Consider the following 24,878-nt stretch of genomic DNA (forward strand, 5'->3'; position numbering starts at 1 on the left):
CTATGCATTTTAGAAAAAAAAATGATAGACTGAACATGATCACACTGAACAAATAAATAAAGCATGTTTTAAAAATGACCTTGTGGAAAAGTATACCTATCCCCTGTAAGTGCAGCTCCAGTGAAGTGTGTTAGGAAATGCAGTGAGTGACACAGTATGTAAGAATTATTCATTGACAATTGTATTCAGAAAAAGAAGTGCAGGTTCTTGAAGCATTCAATATGTACTTGGGAAATGTTTCAAGTTTTTACCTTTCAGTGAGTGATGTAGGGGAAGATATCAATGATCTGTTTGCATACACATAGGTATAAGTACATCCCCAGATGTCAGATAAAAATTAAAATATAGATGCAATTTGACTTTCGTGTATTCTGTATATTTGACTTTTGCATAAACATATGCCATCTTTAGACAGATTCATGACTAAGGTTGCATTTCTTGCAAATGCATGTCCACAGCAGAAGGACATGCCTAGTAGAAGATCCTACATCATTACCTTAGATGACAAATCTAAAAATACGTAGTAGAACATATATCCTATCAATCAATTTTCTTTTTTATCTGAACCTGTTTCACAGGCATCCCGATACATACCCCCCCCCCCCCCCCTGCTCAAACTCGGGTGGTTGGGCACCTTATGGAAAAAAAAAACTGTACACTCTGGAGAGGGCATCAACGTTAGCTTGTTGGCTACCTGGTCTATGTCTGGTAACTTGCATTTTTCTCCTTTTGGGCCATCCATTTGAGAGGGGCATCATCAGTTAAGAGCCTGAACTGTCGCCCTAACAGATAGTATTTTAAACTCTCCAGAGCCCATTCGATAGTAAGACATTCCCGTTCCACAATAGCGTATCTTTTTTATACTTTGGAATGCTATGGGGTGTTCCTCTCCATTCACCACTTGAGACAACACTGCACCTAATCCCACTTCTGACGCATCCGTCTGCACTAGAAATTTCTGTGTAAAATCTGGGGTAATTAAGACAGGGCTATTACACAGTGCTGTCTTTAAGTCCTGGAAAGGTTTCTCAGCTTCTGGGGTCCAAGTTACCGCTGTGAATTTCCAGCCCTTGGTAAGATCTGTAAGGGGAGCAGCCAATGTAGCAACATTGGAGACAAACCTATAATAGCCTATTAACCCCAAAAAGGCCCTCACCTGTTTTTTTTGAGGGGTCTTGGCCAACTTTGGATGGCATGGATTTTTGTAAACTGGGGTTTTACTATCCCCCGGCCAATAATGTACCCCAAATATCGGGGCCTCCTCTAATCTCACAGCACACTTCTTAGGATTAGCAGTCAAACCCTCACCACGGAAGGCATTAATAATAGGCTGCACTTTAGGTAAGTGACTCTCCCCCAGGTATGCACTAAAAATTACCACATCATCTAAATATGCAGATGCATAGGCTCGTGGGGTTTAAAGGAGTTGTAAAGTCAGAAGGTTTTTTATCTTAATGCAATCTTTGCATTAAGATAAAAAGCCTTCTGTGTGTAGCAGCCGCCCCAGCACCCCCTAATACTCATCTGAGCCCCATCTCTCTGCTGCGATGTCCACAAGTCCCTCAGCCGTCTGGGACTCTCCCTCCTGATTGGCTGGGACACAGCCATGACACTATTGGCTCCCACGGCTGTCAAAATCAGTTAGCCAATAAGGAGAGAGAGGGGCGGGCCGAATGCCATCTCTGTGTCTGAATGGACACACGGAGCTGCAGCTCGGCTCGGGTGCCCCCATAGCAAGCTGCTTGCTGTGGGGGCACTTGACAGGAGGGAGGGGCTAGGAGCAGCAAAGAGGGAACCAAGAAGAGCAGGTTCTTGGGCTGCTCTGTGCAAAATCAACTGCACAGAGGAGGTAAGTATAACATGTTTTTTATTTATAAATAAAAAAGAGACTTTACAATCACTTTAAGGACACTATCCATCATCCGCTGAAAAGTGGCAGGTGCCCCATGTAGGCCAAATGGCATTTTCTTATAGAGCCAGTGCCCCTCAAGGGTAGAAAATGCTGTCTTCTCTTTAGCACGATCTATAAGTGATATTTGCCAATGCCCTTTCCTAAGATCCAGGGTGGTGATATATCAAGCATGTCCTAGACGCTCAGTTAGCTCATCTACCCTGGGCATTAGATGAGCATCAAATTTTGACACCTCATTTAGCTTTCGGAATTATTACAAAATCGGATGCTGCCATCCGGCTTGGGAATAAGGATGATTGGACTACACAACTCACTATGGGATTCTTCTATTACATCAAGATCCAACATCCTCCTTATTTCCTCTGAGACTACTTGGCGCCAAACTTCTGGGATATCGTAGGGCTTTAAGTTAACTTTCACCCCTGGCTCGGTCACAATATCATGCTTTATCATTGAAGCTACCCCAGGAAGATCAGAAAAGAACTCCCCTATTTCTTAGCAGAAATTCCAGGGTCTCTTGTTTTTGGCTTACTGACAGTGCCACAGTGATCTCTACACCAGGCACCATAGAAGGACCTGTGGTAGTCATGGCCAAGGGTGCTTGGCATATAAGAGATTCTCTGTCTTTCCAGGGCTTCAATAAATTGACATGGTAGATTTGGAAGGGCTTCCTTTTCCCAGGCTGGCATACTATATAGTTAACTTCCCCCACCCGTTTTACAACCTCGTATGGCTCTTGACATTTCGCCAGAAATGTACTCTCCACCGTAGGTACCAACACAAGAACCCTGTCACCAGGGTTAAAGGTTCGGATATTGGCTGAACGGTTACAGACTTTAGCCTAAGCCTGCTGAGCATGTTGCAAGTGGGATTTAACAATGGGCATGACTTTTCCAATACGGTCTTGCATTTGAGCAATATGCTCCACTACCCTTTTGAGCAGGGTTGCCTTTTGTTCCCAGGTCTCTTTTGCTTTATCCAATAGGCCCCTCGGATGTTGGCCATAGAGCAACTCAAAAGGAGAAAAGCCGGTGGAGGCCTGCGGTACCTCCTGCACAGCAAACATGAGGTAGGGCAGGAGGCAGTCCCAGTCCCTGCCATCTGCTGCTACCACTTGCTTTAACATTTGTTTCAAGGTTTTGTTGAACCTTTCCACTGGACCATCCGTTTGCGGGTGGTACACAGAAATGCGTAAGTGATTAATAGTAAACAATTTACACAATTTTTTAGTAACCTTTGACATGAAAGGTGTGCCCTGGTCAGTTAACAGCCCCCCAGGTATACCCACACATGAAAATATAAGAGAAAGTTCTTTAGCAATACTCTTAGTTGAGGGGGGTACCGGGCAGCATAGTCCAAGACAACCAGGATATACTGGTGCCCCCTAGTGGACTTAACCAAGGGACCTACGATATCCATGGCAATCCTGTCAAAGGGCAACTCAATGATGGGAAAGGGTGCCAGTGGACTCTGGAAATGTGAGGCCTGGAGCAGTGAGCTGACAAACTGGGCATGATTCACAATACAATTTGACATCTTTGTGCAAGCCTGGCCAATAAAACAGTTGCAATAGTTTCTTTCCTTTTATCCACACCCAGATGCCCCCCTAGAACATGAGAATGTGCAAAGTCTAGTACCACGCATCTAGGAGGTTGAGGTACTAGCAACTGTTCCTTTCTCTCTCCCCATATCTCATCCACTGTATAACAGGTCATTTTCCATAGAAAAATGTGGGAATATAACCTCTTCCCCTGGCTCTAGGAGTACCCCATTTACCACTTTTACCTGTTCCCTGGCCCTGGCTAAAGTGGGATCCCTAAGCTGGGCCATGCCAAACTTTTCCCGGGTGGTGGGCAGGTCTGGAAGGTCTATCTCCAGAGGGTGGTTCTCTGTGTCACCTACGAGGAACTTTGGAGACTCTTTCTCCTCATTTTGCTTCTCCAGCGGTTCCGGGCAGCAGGAGACAGATCCAGCTGGGGGCCTTGCTCCCTTGACATTTTCCAATAAATCCCAGAAAAAAGGGAAGTCCAGACCAAGGACAGCATTAAACACTAGTTCTGAGACCACTCCCACTTTATGGTTCCAGGTGCCACAGGGAGATTCGATAGACACAATGACCGTGGGGGTAGCACTTGGTATCCTCATGAATACAAACAGCCCCCATTAGCTGTCGCTGCAACTTATGGGGGTTCAATAGACTGGCGTAAACTAGAGTGACTAGATTGCCGGAGTGCAGCAAGGCAGTCATCTGACAACCATCCACTTTACCAACACAAATATGTTTCTCTGTGCCGCCTGGCTGTTGTGGGGCACACCCTTGGTGTAGTAACAAAGGAGATTTTCTTGGTCAAACTGCAATTCATAGGTTCCTGGTTTAGGGGACAACTGGCGGCCAGGTGTCCTGGTTCTTGGCAATGCCAGCATACTATAGATCCTATGGTCCTGTTGGGTACCCCACACTTTGCGCATCAGTGTCTTCAATGTCCTCAATCGCATTTACCTCCTTTATCCCCACTTTGGGGCGGGAGGGCTTTTTCCCAGGTTGGTGGGCTTCTGTCTTTTGGAGAAGGATTCTTTGGGTGCTACACCATGAAGAAAGCCCTCAGTACACGCGTATCCCTTCACAAGGGCCAGCAACTCATTGGCATCTTTAGGATCTGCTCTCCGGCATATTGCTGAATAGGGATTGGAAAGGCTTTCACAAATTGCTTCACTACCAGTCTCTCCATGATCTGCACTGGGGTGGTGACCTCTGTTTGTAACCACATCCATGTGAGGTGAGTGAGGTCATACATCTGGGAACTTGCAGGATGGTCCACCTAAAATTGGCAAGCATGGATGCGCTGGGCTCTCAAGGCCATTGTTACCCCATTTGTGCACTGGTGCGCAGTCATGTTTGAACAGGAAAGAGCAATGTAACGGAACCACGATAGATATAGATATCAGATATTCTAGCCTCCTTACATACAAAGCTAGCCGACAACTTAGCTTGTATAAGTTCTGGAACCATCAACTCCTTTATTGAACAAGAAACATACTTTTTATACACTTGAGAGGTATGTCTGTCACTACATGGACAATGACCCAAATATTTACCCAAAACATCCCACAATGATTAGATAACGAGGTACAGCAGACTCATGGCTAATCCCATCTAGACAATGTTATCATTGACATGCTAATTAACTCAGCGCACTTAAACCAGCCTGGGTGACCAGACTGCTGGCAACACGGCTAAAACAAAAACCAAAATGACACATTATCCAAAGAATAAACACAGAACACCTTATTATACAGACAATAGCAAGAGACCTCCGTAGCAGTCTGTCCGTTTCCTACATTGAAGCACATGGAATACACATGTAAGCATTGCTTTGATTATTTAGGAGTCACAAACTTCATGGCAACAGTCAATAACTGGCTATAGGTCTCACAGTGTAAAGTGGAATTAAATCTTCATATTTATTGAGAGATATTGTTGATAAATATTACTGTCCCATTTTAAGTGATCCAAGCCATATTCTAAGGGTCCATTAAGTACCTGTCCATCATTTCTTTGGTCACCCTGTGTCCCTAATAGACACAGGGTGACTTACACATAAGAGGGGCTAGGGGGCTGTGTTCCATGGGCCCCCCAACCAAAGTGACTCCCATCACAGGAGCCATCCCTAAACTGTTCCCACAAAGTTGGGAGCATGAAATTGTCAAAAAATGTCTTAATATGCGGACACGTTAAGAGTTCACTTCACTGGAACTAAGGGGACAAGCCCAAACCCTGAAAAACAACCCCACACCATAATCCCCCTCCACCAAATGATTTGGACCAGTACATAAAGCAAGGTCCATAAAGACATGGATGACCGAGTTTTGAGTGGAGGAACTTGACTGGCCTGCACATAGTCCTGACCTCAAACCGAAAGAACACCTTTGGGATGAATTTGAGAGGAGAATGTGAGCCAGGCCTTCTCGTCCAACATCCGAGCCTGACCTTACCAATGCGCTTCTGGAAGAATGGTGACAGATTTCCATAGACACACTCCTAAACCTTGTGGACAGCCTTCCCAGAAGAGTTGAAGCTGTTATAGCTGCAAAGGGTGGGCCAACTCAATATTAAACCCTACAGACTAAGACTGGAATGTGCGTGTAAATGCAGGCATTCCAAAACGTTTGACAATATAGTGAGTGTGTGTGTGTACATATATATATACCCCTCACATTTTTGTAAATATTTTATTAAATCTTTTCATGTGACAACACTGAAGAGATGACACTTTGCTACATTGTAAAGTAGTGAGTGTACAACTTGTATAACAGGGAAAATGTGCTGCCCCCTCAAAATAACTCAGCACACAGACATTAATATTTAAACCGCTGGCAACAAAAGCGAGTACACACCTAAGAAAAAAAAGCCCAAATTGGGCCCAATTAGCCATTTTACCTCCCAGATGTAATGGGACTCACTAGTGTTACAAGGTCTCAGGTGTGAATGAGGAGCAGGTGTGTTAAATGTGGTGTTATCGCTCTCTCACTCTCCCATACTGGTCACTGGAAGTTCAACATGGCACCACATGGCACCTCATGGCAAAGAATCTGAAAAAAAATTATTGTTGCTCTACATAAAGATGGCCTAGGCTATAAGAAGATTGCCAAGACCCTGAAAATGAGCTGCAGCACAGTGGCCAAGACTATACAGCGGTTGAACAGGACAGGTTCTACTCAGAACAGGCCTCGCCATGGTCGACCAAAGAGGTTGAGTGCACGTGCTTAGCGTCATATCCAGAAATTGTGTTTAGGAAATAGACGTATGAGTGCTGCCAGCATTGCTGCAGGTTGAAGAGGTTGAAGGGGTGGGGTCAGTCGGTCAGTGCTCAAACCATACGCATCAAATTGGTCTACATGGTCCCAGAAGGAAGCCTCTTCCAAAGATTATGCACAAGAAATCCGCAAACAGTTTGCTGAAGACAAGCAGACTAAGGATATGGATTACTGGAACCCCGTCTTGTGGTCTGATGAGATCAAGATAAACTTATTTGGTTTAGATGGTGTTAAGCGTGTGTGGCGGCAACCAGGTGAGGAGTACAAGGACAAGTGTGTCTTGCCTACAGCCAAACATGGTGGTGGGACTGTCATGATCTGGTGCTGCATGAGTGCCGCGGGCACTGGGGAGATACAGTTCACTGAGGGAACCATGAATGCTAACATGTACTGTGACATACTGAAGCAGAGCATGATCCCCTCTTTTCCGAGACTGGGCCACAGGGCAGTAGTCCAACATGATAACGACTCCAAACACACCTCCAAGACGACCACTGCCTTGCTAAAGAAGCTGAGGGTAAAGGTGATGGACTGGCCAAGCATGTCTCCAGACCTAAACCCTATTGAGAATCTGTGGGGCATCCTCAAATGGAAGGTGGAGGAGCGAAAGGCCTCTAACATCCACCAGCTCCGTGATGTCATCATGGAGGAGTGGAAGAGGACCCCAGTGGCAACCTGTGAAGCTCTGACGAACTCCATGCCCAAAAGGGTTAAGGCAGTGCTGAAAAATAATGGTGGTCACACAAAATATTGACACTTAGGGTCCAATTTGAACATTTGCATTTAGGGGCATACTCCCTTTTGTTGCCAGAGGTTTAGACAATAATGGCTGTGTGTTGAGGTATTTTGAGCAGACCACAAATTTACACTGTTATACAAGCTGTACCCTCACTACTTTACAATGTAGCAAATTGTCATTTCTTCAATGTTGTCAAAAGATATAATAAAATATTTACAAAAATGTGAGGGGTGTATAAATACACACTTTTTAATCAGAGTATAGCATCAAGTTAAGTAAACTCCTGGGATATTGATCTGGTCAGTTAAGTAGCAGAGGGGGCTGTTAATCTGTTAATCAGTTTCAGCTGCTTTGGTGGTAATGCAATTAACAGGTGCCCTAGATGGGCAACAATGAGACGACCTCCGTAACAGAAATAGTTTTACAGATGAAGGCCACTGACTGTTTTATCCCTACTCATCTTTTCTGACTGTTTTTCACTAGTTTTGCATTTGGCTAGGGTTAGTGTCCGCTAATGGTAGCATGAGGCAATGCTTGGACCCTATAGAGGTTCACAGGTAGTCCAACTCCTCCAGGATGGCATATCAATACGTGCCATTGCCAGAAGGTTTGCTTTGTTTCCCAGCACAGTCTCAAGAGCATGGAGGAGATCCCAGGAGACAGGCAGTTAGGGGCATATATGTGATTATATGATTTAAAAGTCAGTGATAAAGTCCATATATAAGCACGTCAGGTGAAATAACTGTGCAGGTACCGCTTACCGGAAACAAATATTGTAAAGGCCAAAGTAAAACAGGTGACTCCAGAAGTCCTCAGATTGGTTTCTGCTGTAAGTATTTACAGCAGAACCAGGCTGCTGGCAGTGCGCAAGCCCCTGGGTGGAAGTGCAGATTTACGCGCGCACGCCCTGCAGCAGTAAATCTGCTATGGGGTGGTCCTTTAGCAGTTAATGTGTTCTCCCAATTGTGTATCCTTCCAGGGATATTGTTTCTCTCTCACTCCAGAGTGGATGTAGAAAATACCCAAAAAGTACAAAAACCTAATATAGTGTAATACTGCTCACAAACAAACGCTATTGGAAAGAATGTAAACCTCACTTAATATGGCTGTCACAGCACTTCTCAATGTGTGTGATGATGTCACTTCTGGCGTCTGATATCACTGCCGATGCATTTCCTCAAATGGGTTTCTTCCAAGGATAGAGTTTGTTTGTGAGCTCATTTTTAATGGAATAAATATTGTTTTTCTTTTTATGGAAATGACTACACCATGGAGTTATTATAATATCTTTTTCCTGAGGGAGCTTGCTCTAAGCATAAGATGAAGAAATGAACCCATAGTTTTTGGAAGAAATGGAGAAAAAAAATACTGATATTTATATATGTTTGGTAAGGTACATGGAGTGTTTCTTGGTTGGATACTGGGACCTGATGTTCACAACACAGGGTTTAAGGGATATGCACTGCGTTGCATGGTTTAATGTGAGTGTTTAGGTAATCTGGCTGAGTCAACTAATTAAATTGGGCCATTTGGATGGATCAATGCCTAGGAGTGATGGAGTCATAAAGCTCAATGTTTTGAATCTGGTAAGGAGCATGGGGTGAGAGTGGGGAGAACATTCACATGCAATGGATATTTTATCTGGTATAAGGGATAAGCACATTATAATATACTTTAATGTGAGTAGCGGAATATCAGAGTGAGTTTTCAATATTTAAAGCAATTTTATACTTGATTAGGTTTTTGTTCTTTTTGGGTATTTTTTACATCCACTCTGGAGTGAAAGATGAAGAATATCCCTAAAAGGATACACAATTGGGAGAACACATTAGGGAAGAATTACCAGCATTGTTACACAGAAGGCTCTATTATGATGTTGGAGGGGTAGTATATAGGAAGTGACTGCAGTAGAATATACAGAAAGGTTTTTGAACATATTTCAATGTGAGCACATAGAGGATAATTTTGAGGGTTGATTTCTGAGGACACATACTACACTATTTAGTTTTCTGGGGGGTTTTTGGAGATTTTTACCTGGAGAAGGAGCAATCATCTTGCAAAAGTGGGGCTCCATTTAAAGAAACAAGAGACATTTTGAACTTGCATGCATACACTTTATTGGATTAAAAAATACATTGATTTATGTTAAAGGGGTTATGCCTTATTGACTATACATACTATTGGTAAGCGCTGGTTTTGAACGTATAACTGATTTCATGGGGGTAGCGGATTGGTTCGAGCTGCTCAGAGCGCTCCAGTCACGTGACCTTCCCAGCAGCCCGCTTCAGGGGAGAGCAGAGAGCAGCGATGACATCACCCACAGGCTTAATATGGGGCATCTGTTGTCGGCTATCTCTCCTGTACCCTTAGAATAAAGAAATATATGCATCTTTCTTCTACAGTGTAGTTAGTAGAGGTGTTAGAAGTGGGGTGGCAGCAGTTTTAAGCTTCGTTAGTTGTAGCCTGGAATTCCACTTTAAATACAAGTCAGTAATGGCAGTTTTAAGGACTGTTGATATAAACTCTATCATGTAAACATGTCTATCACTCCTCCTTTAACCACTTAAAAACCATTGTGTTAAACCTCCATTCCTGTCTAGGCCATTTCCAGTTTTTAGCACTGTGATACTTTGACGGACAATTACTCAGTCACTTAACACTGTATCCAAATAAATGTTACATAATTTCTTTGAGAAATATCATTTATTTGTAAACAAATAGTATCACTGCATAAATCCAGGCTGAGATGTATTCTTCTACTTTTATTTCAGGAAAAACAAATACGTGTATAATACTTAGAAAGTTGTGTGAAAGTTGTAGAGTCTACAAATTATGGTAGGTACAATATATTTGAAATTTGTCAGCTCTAAAATGCCACAGCAGTACAATCCCATCCCCTTTTTGTAAAGTATACACCACAGTAAGGATCGACTGATTATCGGCAAAGCCGATATATCGAGGGCCGTTATGCACTTTCCCCGATATATAGGAATCGGCCGGTGGCCGATATTACCGATTTTTCGGGAAAGTGCTTGTGCTGGAGTGATGCCTGCAGCTAGAGGCATCACCCCAGTACGGGCCTCCATAGCCGACGGTCGGCTGTCTTGTAATGAGAACCAATGCGGCTGAGAAGCCGCTCGGCTGTCATTACAAGGAGAGGGAGAGGACTGCAATCTTGGTGTTTTAAATGCTTTTAAGTGCAGAGACCCCCAGATCCCTCAAAAAATGTACCTGTAAAAAAAAAAAAAATTTAAATGTACAAAAATATCAGCCAATACCGATATGGATTGGCTAAAATATCAGTATCGGCAACCACAGTATTTAAAAACAGGCATGGTTAAAGTTTTCAAAGTTGTATTTTTGCTACACTTATAAGAAGAAAGTGACTAAAGTAAATATAATGTGGTTTTCTTTTCACATAGTTGTAATTTTATTCATTTATGCATAGTTTTGTATTTTACAGTATATATTTGCATATTATAATTCAGCAGACTCTCCTTTAACCCCCTCCCATCCGCGCTACAGCCTATATACGGCTGCAGCGCGGACTTGAATTTTCGGGAGGCCGTTTTTAAACGGCCTCCAGTGACACGCCCCCCCCCGCGCGCTCCCGCGAGCGCACATCGGGGAGAATCTGTGTCGGCCATGTCACCACAGATCGTGGTGAATGGCCAATCACAGCGGCCATTCACCACGTGATCAAGCCGTCCAATGAGAGATGATCTCATATGTAAACATATGAGATCATCTCTCATCGCCGGCGCTCCTTCCTCACACAGACACTGCAGTGTGAGGAAGGAGGGGGAGCCGACAGCCGCTGGGGACACAGACAAATGTAATCAGGGCACTGATCACCAGTGCCCTGATTACTGAAGGTAAAAAAAACACACACATTGCCCCCCCATCAGTGCCCGCCATCAGTGCCCCCATCAATGCCCACAATCAGTGCCCATAGTGCTGGCAGTCAGTGCCCATCAGTGCCTGCTCATCTAGGCAATGATGAGCACTGACTGGCAGCACTATGGGCACTGAGTGTGGGCACTGATGGTGCTGCCCATCAGTGCTCATCAGTGCCGCCCATCAGTGCTCATCAGTGCCACCCGTCAGTGTCCATCAGTGCCATCCGCCAGTGCCCATCAGTGCCGCCTATCAGTGCCCATCAGTGCCGCCCGTCAGTGCCACCTCTCAGTGCCCAGCAGTGCCACCTCTCAGTGCCCAGCAGTGCCGCCTCTCAGTGCCCCCTATCAGTACCGCCTATCAGTGCTCATCAGTGTGGCATATTAGTACCTCCTCATCAGTGCCCATAAGTGCCACCTCATCAGTGCCCATAAGTGCCACCTCATCAGTGCCCATCAGTGCAGCCTATCAGTGCCCATCAGTGCCGCCTCATCAGCACACATCAGTGAGGGAGAAAAATTTATTTTCAAAATTTACTCGCAGAAAATAAGAAAAACTTTTTTTTTTTTCAAAATTTTCTGTCTTTTTTCTTTTTTTTTTGTAAAAAATAAAAAACACAGAGGTGATTAAATACCACCAAAAGAAAGCTCTGTTTGTGTGAAAAAAATGATAAAAAATTTCATATGGGTACAGTGTAGCATGACCGCGCAATTGTCATTCAAAGTGTGCGAGCGCTGAAAGCTGAAAATTGGCCTGGATGGGAAGGGTGTTTAAGTGCACAGTAGGCAAGTGGTTAATGCCACTTTTATAAATCATATCAACATTTCCGGATGACCATATTTTACAGTCCAACAACCAACATAATAGTAAACAATATTAAATTACTATTAAAAGACCAAATATAATGTCTGTAAAGGTTTCCATTTATCCAAGTCATGGTATATCTAGTAGTCACATTCAACTGGGGTCTAAACAGATCTGATGTTCCACCTTTGAGACAGAGAAAGGAGATTGAGGACATAGCCGTAAATCTCCTCTGCGGCCCAAACTGCACTAAATGCATGAATAGGAATAGCTCTGTACAGAGCTTCCCCTTCATTCACAAACTGAAACATATTAAACACAATTCACTATATCAGTTAATAATGGACAAAGCCAGTGATCAGTATGGATCGCCGACTCTTCATTTGGAAAAACAAGGGACCAGTAAATTATACATTTACTGGCCCCTTCCCCACTCTTCATCCTGACAGATAAGACAGATCCCTTGTGGCAGCAGTCAGAGGGGGAGAGAGGAGGGGGGAACCCGGCAGAGCTGTGGGGATCATGCCCCCTAACCAGCAATGGAGAATGGGTTATTGCATGAGGATTGATGGAGGCTTCACCTCTCTCTTATTCTAAGACACAGGCTGGAGGAGCGTGACACAGCCTGTGGTTGGCAGAAATCTGTCCACACCATGTTATTTCCACAAAATAATAAAGATTTGGTTTCAAATATATATTTTAAATAACAATTTTAATCATATTATTTATTTACTTTTAATCTGTATTCCAAAGAATTTTTTATTTTTTATTATGAAGTGGCCAGCAGCAGAGGACTAGAAGCTCCTCCTGCTAACGTTTCCCTGCTGACAGGTTAGGAAAGATCTGGGTCATTTGACAGCTGTATATCAATTAGGAAAAAAGGTACTTAAAATGTTTTTTCTTTTCATAAAATCACAGTGCCATCAGCCATATACACAAACAGAAAGGGCAATGTAAAATAAATAGTGTGCGTTTAGTATTACTTTAATTTAAAGTTGATAACAGATACATTATAAAGTTTTTAACAGTCTGTATACACAAAGCATGCAGAGTTAAAATTAGCATGCACTGGTAAAATGGCTATGCTTTCAATATTCAACTATCAATAAACTGGGATCAAAATTACAAGCACTTACTTGCATGTAGCTTATCATGTCAAGGAACAGGCGGAGGATTTGCTCTTCTAATTCTGAAGGTCTCTGGGTGCTACAACCACTTTTTGATTGTAGAAGGGCTTTCCAGATTCCCAACCGGAAGGTAGAGTACTCTCGTAGTTGTGATGGCTCACAATACAAATACCTCAGAAACGGTGTCAAAATATAAACACTGGAGGGCTCGTCCCTGCAATAAAATAGATGCTTAAAGTCAGTTCATTTATGAAATTTTTAACATACATGCTGTTTTCACTGGGTGTTATTTTGTGTCTATATAATAAAATGCAGCAATAAGATATTTTGTTTGTTTAGTGAAAAATGCTCTATAAATCAATACTTCAAGAAAAGCAGGGTTTATAGATATTCTAGATAATTTGCTATCACCAAAGTCTTATGAAGTTTAACATCAATATTTAACCACTTGCTGACCTGCCTTTTTCTGACATTTGTTGCTTACAAGTTAAAATCTCTATTTTTTGCTAGACAATTACTTAGATGCATACACAGTTTATGTATGTGGGCGTGACAGGGGCACTTTACATTTTTTTTTTTTTTTTTACACTGTCCCTTTAAAAAAAAAAATGTGATCACTTTTATTGCTATCGCAAGGAATTTAAACATTCCTTGTGATAATACAGCATGACAGGTGCTCTTTATTGAGAGATCTGGGGTCTAAAATACCCCAAATCTTTCCTCTACCCTTAAAAGCACAAGATAAAAAAAAAAAAAAAAATTATCTTTTGCTTTAACCACTTCCCGACCGCTCACGTTGAGGGTACTGCGGCAAAGTGGCTTGTTATCGTCCAGCGACGTAGACCTACGTCGCTGGACAACGCCCCCTCTCGGAGGCTCGAAAAATACGTAGCAGAAAACAAATTGGCCTAAAATGTTAAAAAATTTAGACTTTTAAATTTTTTTGGGAATGTTATATATCAGAATGTATAAAATATTGTTTTTTTTTTTTCAAAAGTGTTGCTCTTTTTTTAAAAAATGTAAAAATCGCACAGGTGATCAAATACCACCAAAAGAAAGCTCTATTTGTGGGGAAAAAAAGACATAAATTTAATTTGGGTACAGCGTCGCATGACCGCGCAATTGTCCGTTAAAGTAACGCAGTGCCGAATCGCAAAATATGGCCTGGTCAGGAATGGGGTAAAATCTTCTGGTCTTAAAGTGGTTAAAAATATGCTCATTGAGGATTTTTTTTGTCAAAGACATGTAGCTAAATACATTTTGGCCTAAATATATGACAAAAATTGAATATATTGGATATTTTTTAACTGTTAAAGTAGAAAATGTCAATTTTTTCGCAAAATTTTCGCTCTTTTTTTATTAAAATCGCAAAAAATGAAAAGCGCAGAGGTGATCAAATACCACCAAAAGGAAGCTCTGTTTGTGGGGAAAAAAAGGACGTAAATTTAGTTTGGGTGCAGGGTTACATGACCACGCAATTGTCAGTTAAAGTTGCGCAGTGCCAAGTTGCAAAAAGTGGCCTGGACGTAAAGCAGGAAAATCCTCCGGTGGTAAAGTGGTTAACAAAAAAGAAAAAAAAAAAAAACACTGTAAAGCAGAGTGCCACCCAAAAGTGGAACTTCCACTCATCTGCTTCCTCCCCCCGTCTGGCGCCACATTTGGCACCTTTCAAGGGGGAACCTGTTTTTGACAGGTACCTTTCCCCACTTTCAGGAGACAGCGCTAAGCAGCGTTCCTTTAGGAGTTCAGCTCCCTCCTTCCTCCCCCGCTGCTGGGCCAATTAGAAAGCACAGCACGTTTCGCGCATGTGCAACAGGGATCCGGCTGTGAAGCCGAAAGGTTTCACTGCCGGTTTCCCTTAGAATGAATGGCGGCGGAAGCACCTGGCAGCTGATCTCAAAATCACTTGGGGTGCTGACATCATGGGCTCCCTGGACAGCTAAGTGTCTTTATATTAGGAGTTAGCAGCTACAGTATTTGTAGCTGCTAACTTTTAATTTTTTTCTCCCCAGCTGGAACACCTCTTTAACATGGCTCAAGAAGTCGAAGTGACGTCAACATATCTCTTGCCTTCCAAGGGCATTGAGATGAGCGGTGGCCATCTAGCCATCGCTCATCTCTATGGAAAAACCCTGGCGACGCCAGAAGGTTCCCTGATCTACCGATCGGTAAAGTTAGCCCGGAAACCACCGGGAAGCCTGTCTCTCCCCCCCCCCCCCCCCCGTCTAAAAGTGATCTTGCGGGGAATCAGGAGCTGGGATCACTTTTGTCGGAAAGCCAGCCACCTATGTAAAAAAAAAAAAAAAAGGACACTAGGATTATGGCATCTAGCTGCAGCCACAACCCTGGTATTTAACACCAAAATAATGATGTATATTTACAGTTAGGCTGACGGCAAGCGGATAATATAATTTCAAAAGACATTTTAAATATCTTTAAATCTTCGACTTTCATTACAATACCCAATAGTCCTATGATACAAAGTTCCTTGTACAGGCACTTACTCTTATAATGTTAAAATGCATAGGCACCATCTTCCAATTGTACTCCTGCATTGTTATACTGTCACACAGGTTTCGATGAAGACTACAAGTGACCATTTCAATGCAATTACACATGGTCCACTGTTGTCACCATTAGGAAAGCTGCCCTGAGAGCTGCATTACAGCCATCAGTGGAGTACATGCATGTAGACAGGAGATGGCTGCAAAAAGCTGCACATAAATTTAAAAATGTACAAAACAAAAAAAAAAAAAAAAACTTTGTTTCTTCTTTCCACAAACTCCTTCTGCAAGCAGAAAACAATGAAACTTGATGGATTTATCATGTTTGTGAAGATCTAAGACCACCACTTTCCTCCAGCTATACATGTCATGTGGAGAGGTAAGATCCCTAGGCAGAACTCAGCCTGCTTTGTAGTGTGTGCCAATTTGTAGACTGTATGTGGAGTTGATTTTGGCAGCTTCGGACAACAACAGTGGAGCTGCTTCTAGAGACCCCTCCCCTTGATAATCCCTGACTGTGTACATTGGGCTTGATGTCATTCTAAACTGCATATGGGAAGCCTCCAAGAAAGGAAAATGAAACCTGGCCAAAAACAGAAACAGGGTGGTTTAGAACTTACAACCAAAATTCACACTTCCCTGGAAAATAAGCTTCAGCTATATATATATATATATATATATATATATATATATATATATATATATACACACACACACAGTATATAAAAAGTATTATGAATGATTAATGGCAATAGGTTCAGTTAAAACAAACAATATGACTTTACTAGGTTTACAAAAAAAGACTGATAATGCAAAGCAAAGGGTATTATACTAAATGAAGGTCACATAAAATAAGAGTGCTAAATTTGGTAGATTAAAATACAATTCCTAATTATTCCTATATGATTTATAATAATCCTCCATGAAACATCACCATAGAGAAAAATATACTGTTACGTATGAAAGCAAAAAGAGGAAGAGAAGAAAAATAGGAAGGAAAAAATGATATAACAAATGGTCTGACACCAGGTCACCATGAACAGCCATCTATTCCTGAATACATTGTACCCGTGCTGATGGTGACACAAATAATTCAAAGGAAAAACCCAAATTCAAATTATTTGTGAAGAATAGCTAGTTGTTAAAGCGGAGTTCCACCCTGGTTATACATTTTTTTACAAAAATACCCCCGGGACAGTCAGGGCTAGCACATTCCACAATGGCTAGCCTCTGATCTGTCCCGGGTTGCACTTACCTTTCAGGATAAATACTTACCTTGAAATTGTCTTCTCCAGCGCTGCCATCTCAGGTGTGGGCAGCTTGAAGCCAGCACGATCCTCTTCCGCGTCCTCTTCGGTCCTCTTCCTCCTTCTTCGGTCCCACGATGCACTGCACCGGCCCCGACGTCACTTCCGGGTCGCGCGCGTCATCCCTCCACAGCTTCTGGGCATGCCCAGAAGCTGTTTAGAAGGGAATGACGCGCGCGCCCCGGAACTGACGTCGGGGCCGGTGCAGGCGCAATGATTCCTGGGAGCGATGACGTTCAGCTCCCAGGAATCATTGCAAAATCCAGGAAGTGACGAATCGCCGTGGCCGCCGAGGGGAGGAAGAAGGAAGTAAGGTGAGTATATTTTCTCTAAAAGGTAAGTGAAAAAAAAAAAAAAATTGCGATTATCCATTTGTTTTTCAGGTGACCGGGAGCGAGAAGATGGAGGTAAGTATAAATTTCGGGTGGAACTCCGCTTTAAGGAGCGGGCTGGGAAGAAGGCCGCCAAGTCCTTAACAACCGATGACTTATCAGCTGTCAGTAAGTTTCCCCAGTGACAGCTAATAGTAAAAAAAAAAAAAAAAAAAAAGAAGAGGAATGCCGGCAATTTAAAAAAAAAAAAAAATGAAATTTTTGGAGTGGGGTTCTTCCCAAAATCCATACCCGACCATTATCAGAGCATGCAGGCCAGATCAGGAAAGGTCAGTTTTTGTTTTTTTTTCGGTGCGGTAAGCAGCGTGATTGATGATGGATCTTCTTCAGGGGACATTGTTTTTTGTATTTTTTTAATAAATAATTGTTCAAAAGGAAAAAAGAAAGAGGAAAAGGTGGGGTTTTAATGGCCAAATGAAGGAATGGTCACAATTACATGACACTCAATTTGATAAAAAATGAATTTATTATTCAACAATTGATAAAACAATGTACACAAACATACATATAAAAAATAAGAAAAAACAAGAAAATAGTAAGCATATGTAAAGGATTACTCCTCTAAGGGAGTGCTGGTGTCTAGACCATCTTTGAGACCATTATTGCCATTGGTCTAGACACCAGCACTCCCTTAGAGGAGTAATCCTATACATATGCTTATTATTTTCTTGTTTTTTCTTATTTTTTATATGTATGTTTGTGTACATTGTTTTATCAATTGTTGAATAATAAATTCATTTTTTATCAAATTGAGTGTCATGTAATTGTGACCATCCTTTCATTTGGCCATTAAAACCATTTTTTATTTATTTATTTTTTTATTTCCGGCATTCTTTTTTTTACATTCAGCTGTCAGTGGGGAAACTCACTGACAGCTGATGAGTCATTGGTTGCTAAGGATGTGGCGGCTCCTTCTTTACCAGCTATTCTTTACACAGAATTTGAATCGGTTGATCAATTGTTGACCGATTCTAATCCCGATCCTTCTGAAAATTTGGAATTTAGAAAATAAAAAATCAACAAATTTTTAATTTCTGCACAAATCGCTCTTATCCCAAGTCGCACGTCAAATTCACAAAGGAAATCACACCGATTTTAAAGTTGCGCATATGTGAATGGAGCCCTAAGCTCAATATGCAGAAAGTAGGTCACCTGTCTAGAAGGTTCCCTCTAGTGGTGGTCAAAAACAGCTTGATGGATGCAAACATAGAACTAGGCTATAATGCTGAATATGCATGGCCTGGCATGCATTTATATTCTGCAGAGACAAGTAAAAATTAATAGTCTTTAGTCAATGTGCCACTGTACTGTAAATGTATTTTTGATGTAAGTAACTGATTACCTGATTCTTTTAATCCCCTAATAGTACACAGATTGGAGGGATTGCCAGCACTAGGAACCAATCAAATATGCTGCTGGTGCGGATGCAATGAAAATCAAACATCTGGTGGTGCGATCTAGCAAGATTCTTGTAACATAATAATGTCTGCACATATGTACAAATCCTTTGGCAGGTACAACAGTTCCCATAGATGTACAGTATCTAAAAAGATCTATTAAGTTGTTGGAATACAGCTTTAATAAACAAATGCTTGCATATCTTCCTTACATAAACCCAATATGGAAACTAATGCTACTCTAAAAGTTTATATCTCACTTCTTAAAAAAAAAAAAAAAAAAGTACATGCGCTCTTTAATTTGCCATTCGGACTTAGGCCTTGATGAGCATTTTTCAATCAACAGGATGGTTAATTTTCTGTGTAGTTTATTGTGTCATATGGTTTTTGTGTTTCCCAATGTTAAGGTAGTGATCGAACGATATCGTTTTTGTAATGCCGATACTGATACCGATATTTTGGTCATCGGTATCGGCCGATATTTTCGGACATGTAAAAAAATTTTTTTTTTCCCCAGGTACTCCTTGTGGAGGGATCTGGGGGTGCAAAAGACCCCAACCCCCTCCTCGGCACTGAAAACCATTCAAAACGCCAAGTTTGGCTGTTTTCAATGCCATCCGTTTTTTTTAATGTGGCGCCGAGTACCCGGAAGTGATGTCACAGGATTCAGCATAGCTGAACCTGCGATCTCTGTCTCTGTCACAGAACCCCCCACACACGTCAGTAAGCATGAGGCACACATTTAACCCCTTGATCCCCAACAGTGTTAGCCCCTTCCCTGCCAGTGTCATTATTACAGTAACAGTGCATATTTTTAGCACTGATTACTGAAGTAATGTCACTGGTCCCCCCAAAAGTGTCAAAAATGTCAGTTAGGGGTCTGATCTGTCCGCCTCAATGTGACAGTCCCGCAAAAAATCGCAGTAGTAAACGCGATAACTTTTGCGCAAATCAATCAAAATATGCTTATAGCGATTTTTTTTACCAAAAATATGTAGCAGAAAACAAATTGGCCTAAAATGTTAAAAAAAATTTGATTTTTAGATTTTTTTTGGGAATGTTATATAGCAGAATGTGAAAAATATGTTTTTTTTTTTCAAAATTGTCGCTCTTTTTTTCAAAAATTTAAAAATCGCACAGGTGATCAAATACCACCAAAAGAAAGCTCTATTTGTGGGGGGGGGGGGAAAGGACATAAATTTCATTTGGGTACAGCGTCGCATGACCGCGCAATTGTCCTTTATAGTAATGCAGTGCCAAATCGCAAAATATGGCCTGGTCAGGAAGGGGGTAAAATCTTCCGGTCAAAGAATCATAAACACTTAGAGTTGCAGTTAAAAAATTATGAGCTGGAGCCAGCAAACAAACCGCCGATGCGGTGTACACAGAGAAGCCAGGTGACGTCACTTCCGGCCTACGGCAGAGACCGGAAGCATCTGTGTACACCGCATCGGCGGTTTGTTTGCTGGCTCCAGCTCATAATTTTTAACTGCAACTGTAAGTGTTTATGATTCTTTGCTATATTATAAACTTACCTACTACACTATGAGAGCCCTCTCTTGTCATTTGGATGATTGAGTGGCATAGGAACACGCCAAAATACAGGTCCTTAGGAGGAGAGGGAATATCCACTGCAGACATCCATCTAAGGTCTGAGGAGACAACCACATTCCAATTACATCTATACTTCGTAGGATAACCCCCTGATGTCCTTAATGGTGATTAAATACAGCAAAACGCTCATTTGAGTGTTAATGGAGGTGAGCGGCCATTGCACTTAATTTAGGATAAAAGCTCACGAATTAATCGCACACGATTGCCACTGGATGTGATTTTCAGTTCATTCACCAGATCACCTTTAAATTTTCCCTTTTCTGCCACTTTATTTATTATTGTGCACATTGCTTAGTGGCACATGGACTCCTGCACTCCTTTGAATAATTGCTGCTAGCATTGTCACAGTTTTCTTGTGCTGTTTCATTGCACTATTTGCACCTTTATTATTGATTGTTTATTGATCACTTTATAAGCACTCCAGCACTTTTTTGCCTATTTATATATCTTGGTAATTATTTGATTACTCTACCAGCACTGCAGCACTTGTTTTACTATTTATTATATGTTGAATTTGTAATATTGTTTATCGAATATTATACACACATATTTTTATTGTAATTTCCCATTTGTTTGGGATACTTTTCACCTATCAAATTATTCAATTTTCTTGTGGCCCACCATTTTTAGTAATTGAGCGCTGATTCCCCCCTCTTATTTTTGGCATTTATCGATGTTAGAGCATTTTTATAGCTGAAAAACGCCACTCAAAAAACAGTTTTAGTTTTTTTTTTTACAGCCAGAAAATGCCCCCGCCAAAAACTGCTGATAAAAGCCTATGCGTGCATGGACACATAGGCTAACATGCTGGGGCGTTTATTGGCTGCAGAAAAAAATGTCTGACGCAAAAAACAGCAGCTGTAAAAACGTCCAGTGTGCATGAGGCCTAATACTTACCTGAGATCCATCTAGCTCCAGCAATGTTGTAGGAATGTCTCGGCCGTCCGGGACTCCCCTCCTCATTGGCTAAGACAGCAGCACGGCGCCATTGGCTCCTGCTGCTGTCAAAGTCAGTCAGCCAATAAGAATAAAGAATAGAAAGGGAATGGGGCCGGGCCACAACTCCGTTTCTGAATGGACACACGGAGCAGTGACTCGGCTCAGGAGCCCCCATAGTAAGCTGCTTGCTGTGGGGGCACTCAACAGGAGAGAGGGGCCTGAAGAGCCGATGAGGGACCAGAGAAGAGGAGGATCCGGGCTGCACTTTGCAAAACCAACTGCACAGAGGAGGTAAGTATAACATGTTTGTTTTTTGTTTTTTTGTTTTTTTTTTAAACAAAAAAAACAAGACTTTGGGCTACATTCACACCTGAGCGTAGCGTTTTCGCGTGTTTTTTACCGTGATTTTACCGCGATTTACAGGCGTTTTTTGTGCAGGCGTTTTTTGATTGAATAGATACCAATGGAAAACGCCTGTAATCTGCCCAAAAAGAAGCTCATGTACTTTTTTGAGCGTTGGGCGTTTTGCTTACAGCGTCAAAACGCTCAGATGTTAACAGGGGCCATTGAAATGAATAGGATTTGTCTTGTTGGGCGTTTTGAGAGCTGATCCTAGAGCAGAAAAACTCCCCAAAAACGCCCCAAAACGCCTAGATGTGAACGGAGCCTTACAATTACTTTAAGTTTGTATTTGACCATTCAGTAATCTTATCTGTTTCTGTAGGTTAAAAAAAAAAAAAAAGCAATATAAATGTGGCAAGCACATAAAGCAAATTATAGCATAACCTCCAATCATAATTGCTGAGGGCAAATAAGGATTGAGATGGCTTCACTACTCAAAAAGCTTTGAGACTATTATTGAGGCTATTAGAAGACAGTTTTTGTTGCCTTCTTCTGGAGCCGCTACATTGGTTCTTGTCAATACAATTCAATAAAACTTTTGAACAAGAAATAATCATATTTTGCTTCTGGGGTCTGAGTGCCCACTTGAGGAATTTCCAATTATTTTAAAATATGGGCTGTAGCCTTCATCTCCTTCATTTGACAGCAGATACGTTTTGGTTTAGTTAGCCGTTTTCCTCTTATTCATACACCATTCTCACTTTTTACCAGATAACATCTAAGAGCTTGTAACTTGACAACCATGTTTTTGGTTCTTTAAATGGTCTTTGAACAAGAATAAATGTTATTTATAGGCACTTTTCAAAACACCCAAGGTCACCTTAAAAAAAGATCACAATGATCTTGCAGTCCCGTTTTAAAATGGTTGTAAAGTCAGGTTTTTTTTATCTTAATGCATTCTATGCATTAAGATAAAAAGCCTTCAGTGTGCAGCAGCCTCCCTAATACTAATCTGAGCCCCATCCTAGATCAAGTCATATCGAAGATGGAGTGTCTCGGCTGCCCGGTACACTCCACCTTATTGGCTAAGACAGCAGCGTGGTGGCATTTGCTCTCGCTGCTGTCAAAGTCAGTTAGCCAATAAAGAGAGAAAGGGGCGGGGCCAGGCCACAGCTCCATGTCTGAATAAACACAGGAAGCTGCAACTCAGCTTTAGTGCCGCCATAGCAAGCTGCTTGCTGTGGGGGCACTCAACAGGAAGGAGGGGCCAGCAGCACCATAGAGGGGCCCAAGAAGAGGAGGATCCAGGCTGCTCTATGCAAATCAACTGCACTGAGCAGGTAAATATAACATGTTTGTTTTTTATTTAACTTAAAAAAACAAGACTTTACAATCACTTTAATTTTTAGCTAGTAGTTCGACCAGGGAAGGCCGAATGTCCTTGAGTTGCCTCTGGTTTCTTGTCATAGAGGAACAAAATGCTTACTCCTGAACAACTAAAACAGTAATCCTATGCCATTAGAAGGTTTTCTACTCGAGCATTGTAATGTAAAGATCTCCACTTTGATTTGCCTTTGATAGATGTTTGACAACCTTCTTAATTAGCACAGTACATGTAGTTAGAGATAATTAGAACTCAAAGCCATATTCAGAAAAAGTAATGGCTTTAATTGTGCCATATTGAAAAAAATGTAAAGACTTTCGAATTCTGTTGAATAAAATGCATGGCAAGCATCTAATATGAACTCATTTGGAATTCAAGTCTAGAGAAAAACTGCTTTCCATTTCTTAGTTAACAAGGCATTTATGCAGTTTTATTAAAAGGTACTATTAAAAAAAACTCCCCTGACAATCCACAGCCAGAATATTTGCATAATATGGCATAACTTTTATGTGATCCTAAAACTGTTGCATGGGGATCACACATTCTCTAGCACCATGCTGCAAGAAAAAATAGACATTTTTTTCCTAAATTACCACAATCATTTTTGGCCAGGAGTATACTTTCTGCTACATTGGAGCATTTATATCAACAATTCACTTAACATGGCTTAGGAATAACTATCATTCCTATCTGCAGATTAAGCATTAAAACAACTTTATAGCAAAACCAAAGCTCCAAAGCACTGCGATCGGAGAGGACTAGGATTCAGCCAAGGTAGCTGCTTTGACCCCCTTACCCGCGTTCCTTCAAATGACATTGATAAGGAGGCACAGAAAAGCTGCCTCTTTTGCACTAAGTGTACTGGAATGGTCCCATTAGACATCACAGGTCTAAAATTGCATCCTCCCTTGTAAAGTGACAGACAGGTGCACAGCTTTAACCAAGTGCTCTGTCCCTATGGTTTATTTCAGGAGAAGGAGTGTTGTAGTTGGGCCCCATGAACATTGACCAGTTTCTAGGATCCTGTCTAGGTTGCCGTTGGATGATCTGGCTCTGACTGCTACTCTTATGGGGCATGCTTTACCTTTGGCCAACCATTTAGCATAATATTTTCAGAGCTAAAAGTTGAAGGACATCAAATGCGTGACACTTATTTTGTCTCATTTCAAAAACTGATATGAAAAAGATGGAAATAATACCTGGAAAACTTTACTTTTGCTATTGATAAAAATGTTACTAATGGGAACACTAAACTCTGTGCTGCTACCTTCTTATCCCCTCTCCCCTGTTCAGTCCAGTAAACCACTAGATTGGCTTGTCTAAACCTTGTAACTATATTGCAATTACTGTTACGCATGTATGATGTATTTTAGTGAACAGATATGTTCCCCCTATTTGAAATGTATGCCATTGCACTGTACCCCATTTTGGACAAACAAAATAAAAAAAAAAACTTGTGAAACAGTTAAAAACTATACACAGTTAAGCTTCTTTCACATGGGCGGTGCGCCGGACGGAGTCCATTCAGCTCAAAGGGGGATTGATCCGCCAATGCCCGCTGAGCAGGTGGATGACAGCCTCATCTCAGCTCTGTGTGCAGAGACAGAGCTGTCAGATCCCCGCTCTCCTCTATGGGGAGATCATATGAGAACGGACCGCCTGTCCATTCTCATTCGATCCTATCCAATCCAATCCTCCAGACGGA

The 24,878-nt window shown here is 41.7% G+C and overlaps 1 protein-coding gene across 1 annotated transcript in view; it reads right to left on the bottom strand.

The window, feature by feature from the left end:
* Positions 1-24,878, bottom strand: part of FOCAD (focadhesin) — a 333,165-nt gene that overhangs the window by 254,770 nt on the left and 53,517 nt on the right. The window contains exon 7 of the mRNA XM_082243972.1: positions 13,304-13,508. Within this exon, the coding sequence (XP_082100098.1) occupies positions 13,304-13,508 (205 nt within the window). The remainder of the gene's footprint in view (positions 1-13,303; positions 13,509-24,878) is intronic.

This window comes from Pelophylax lessonae, assembly GCF_965119305.1.
Source record: "Pelophylax lessonae genome assembly, chromosome: 1".
Taxonomy (NCBI): Eukaryota; Metazoa; Chordata; class Amphibia; order Anura; family Ranidae; genus Pelophylax; species Pelophylax lessonae.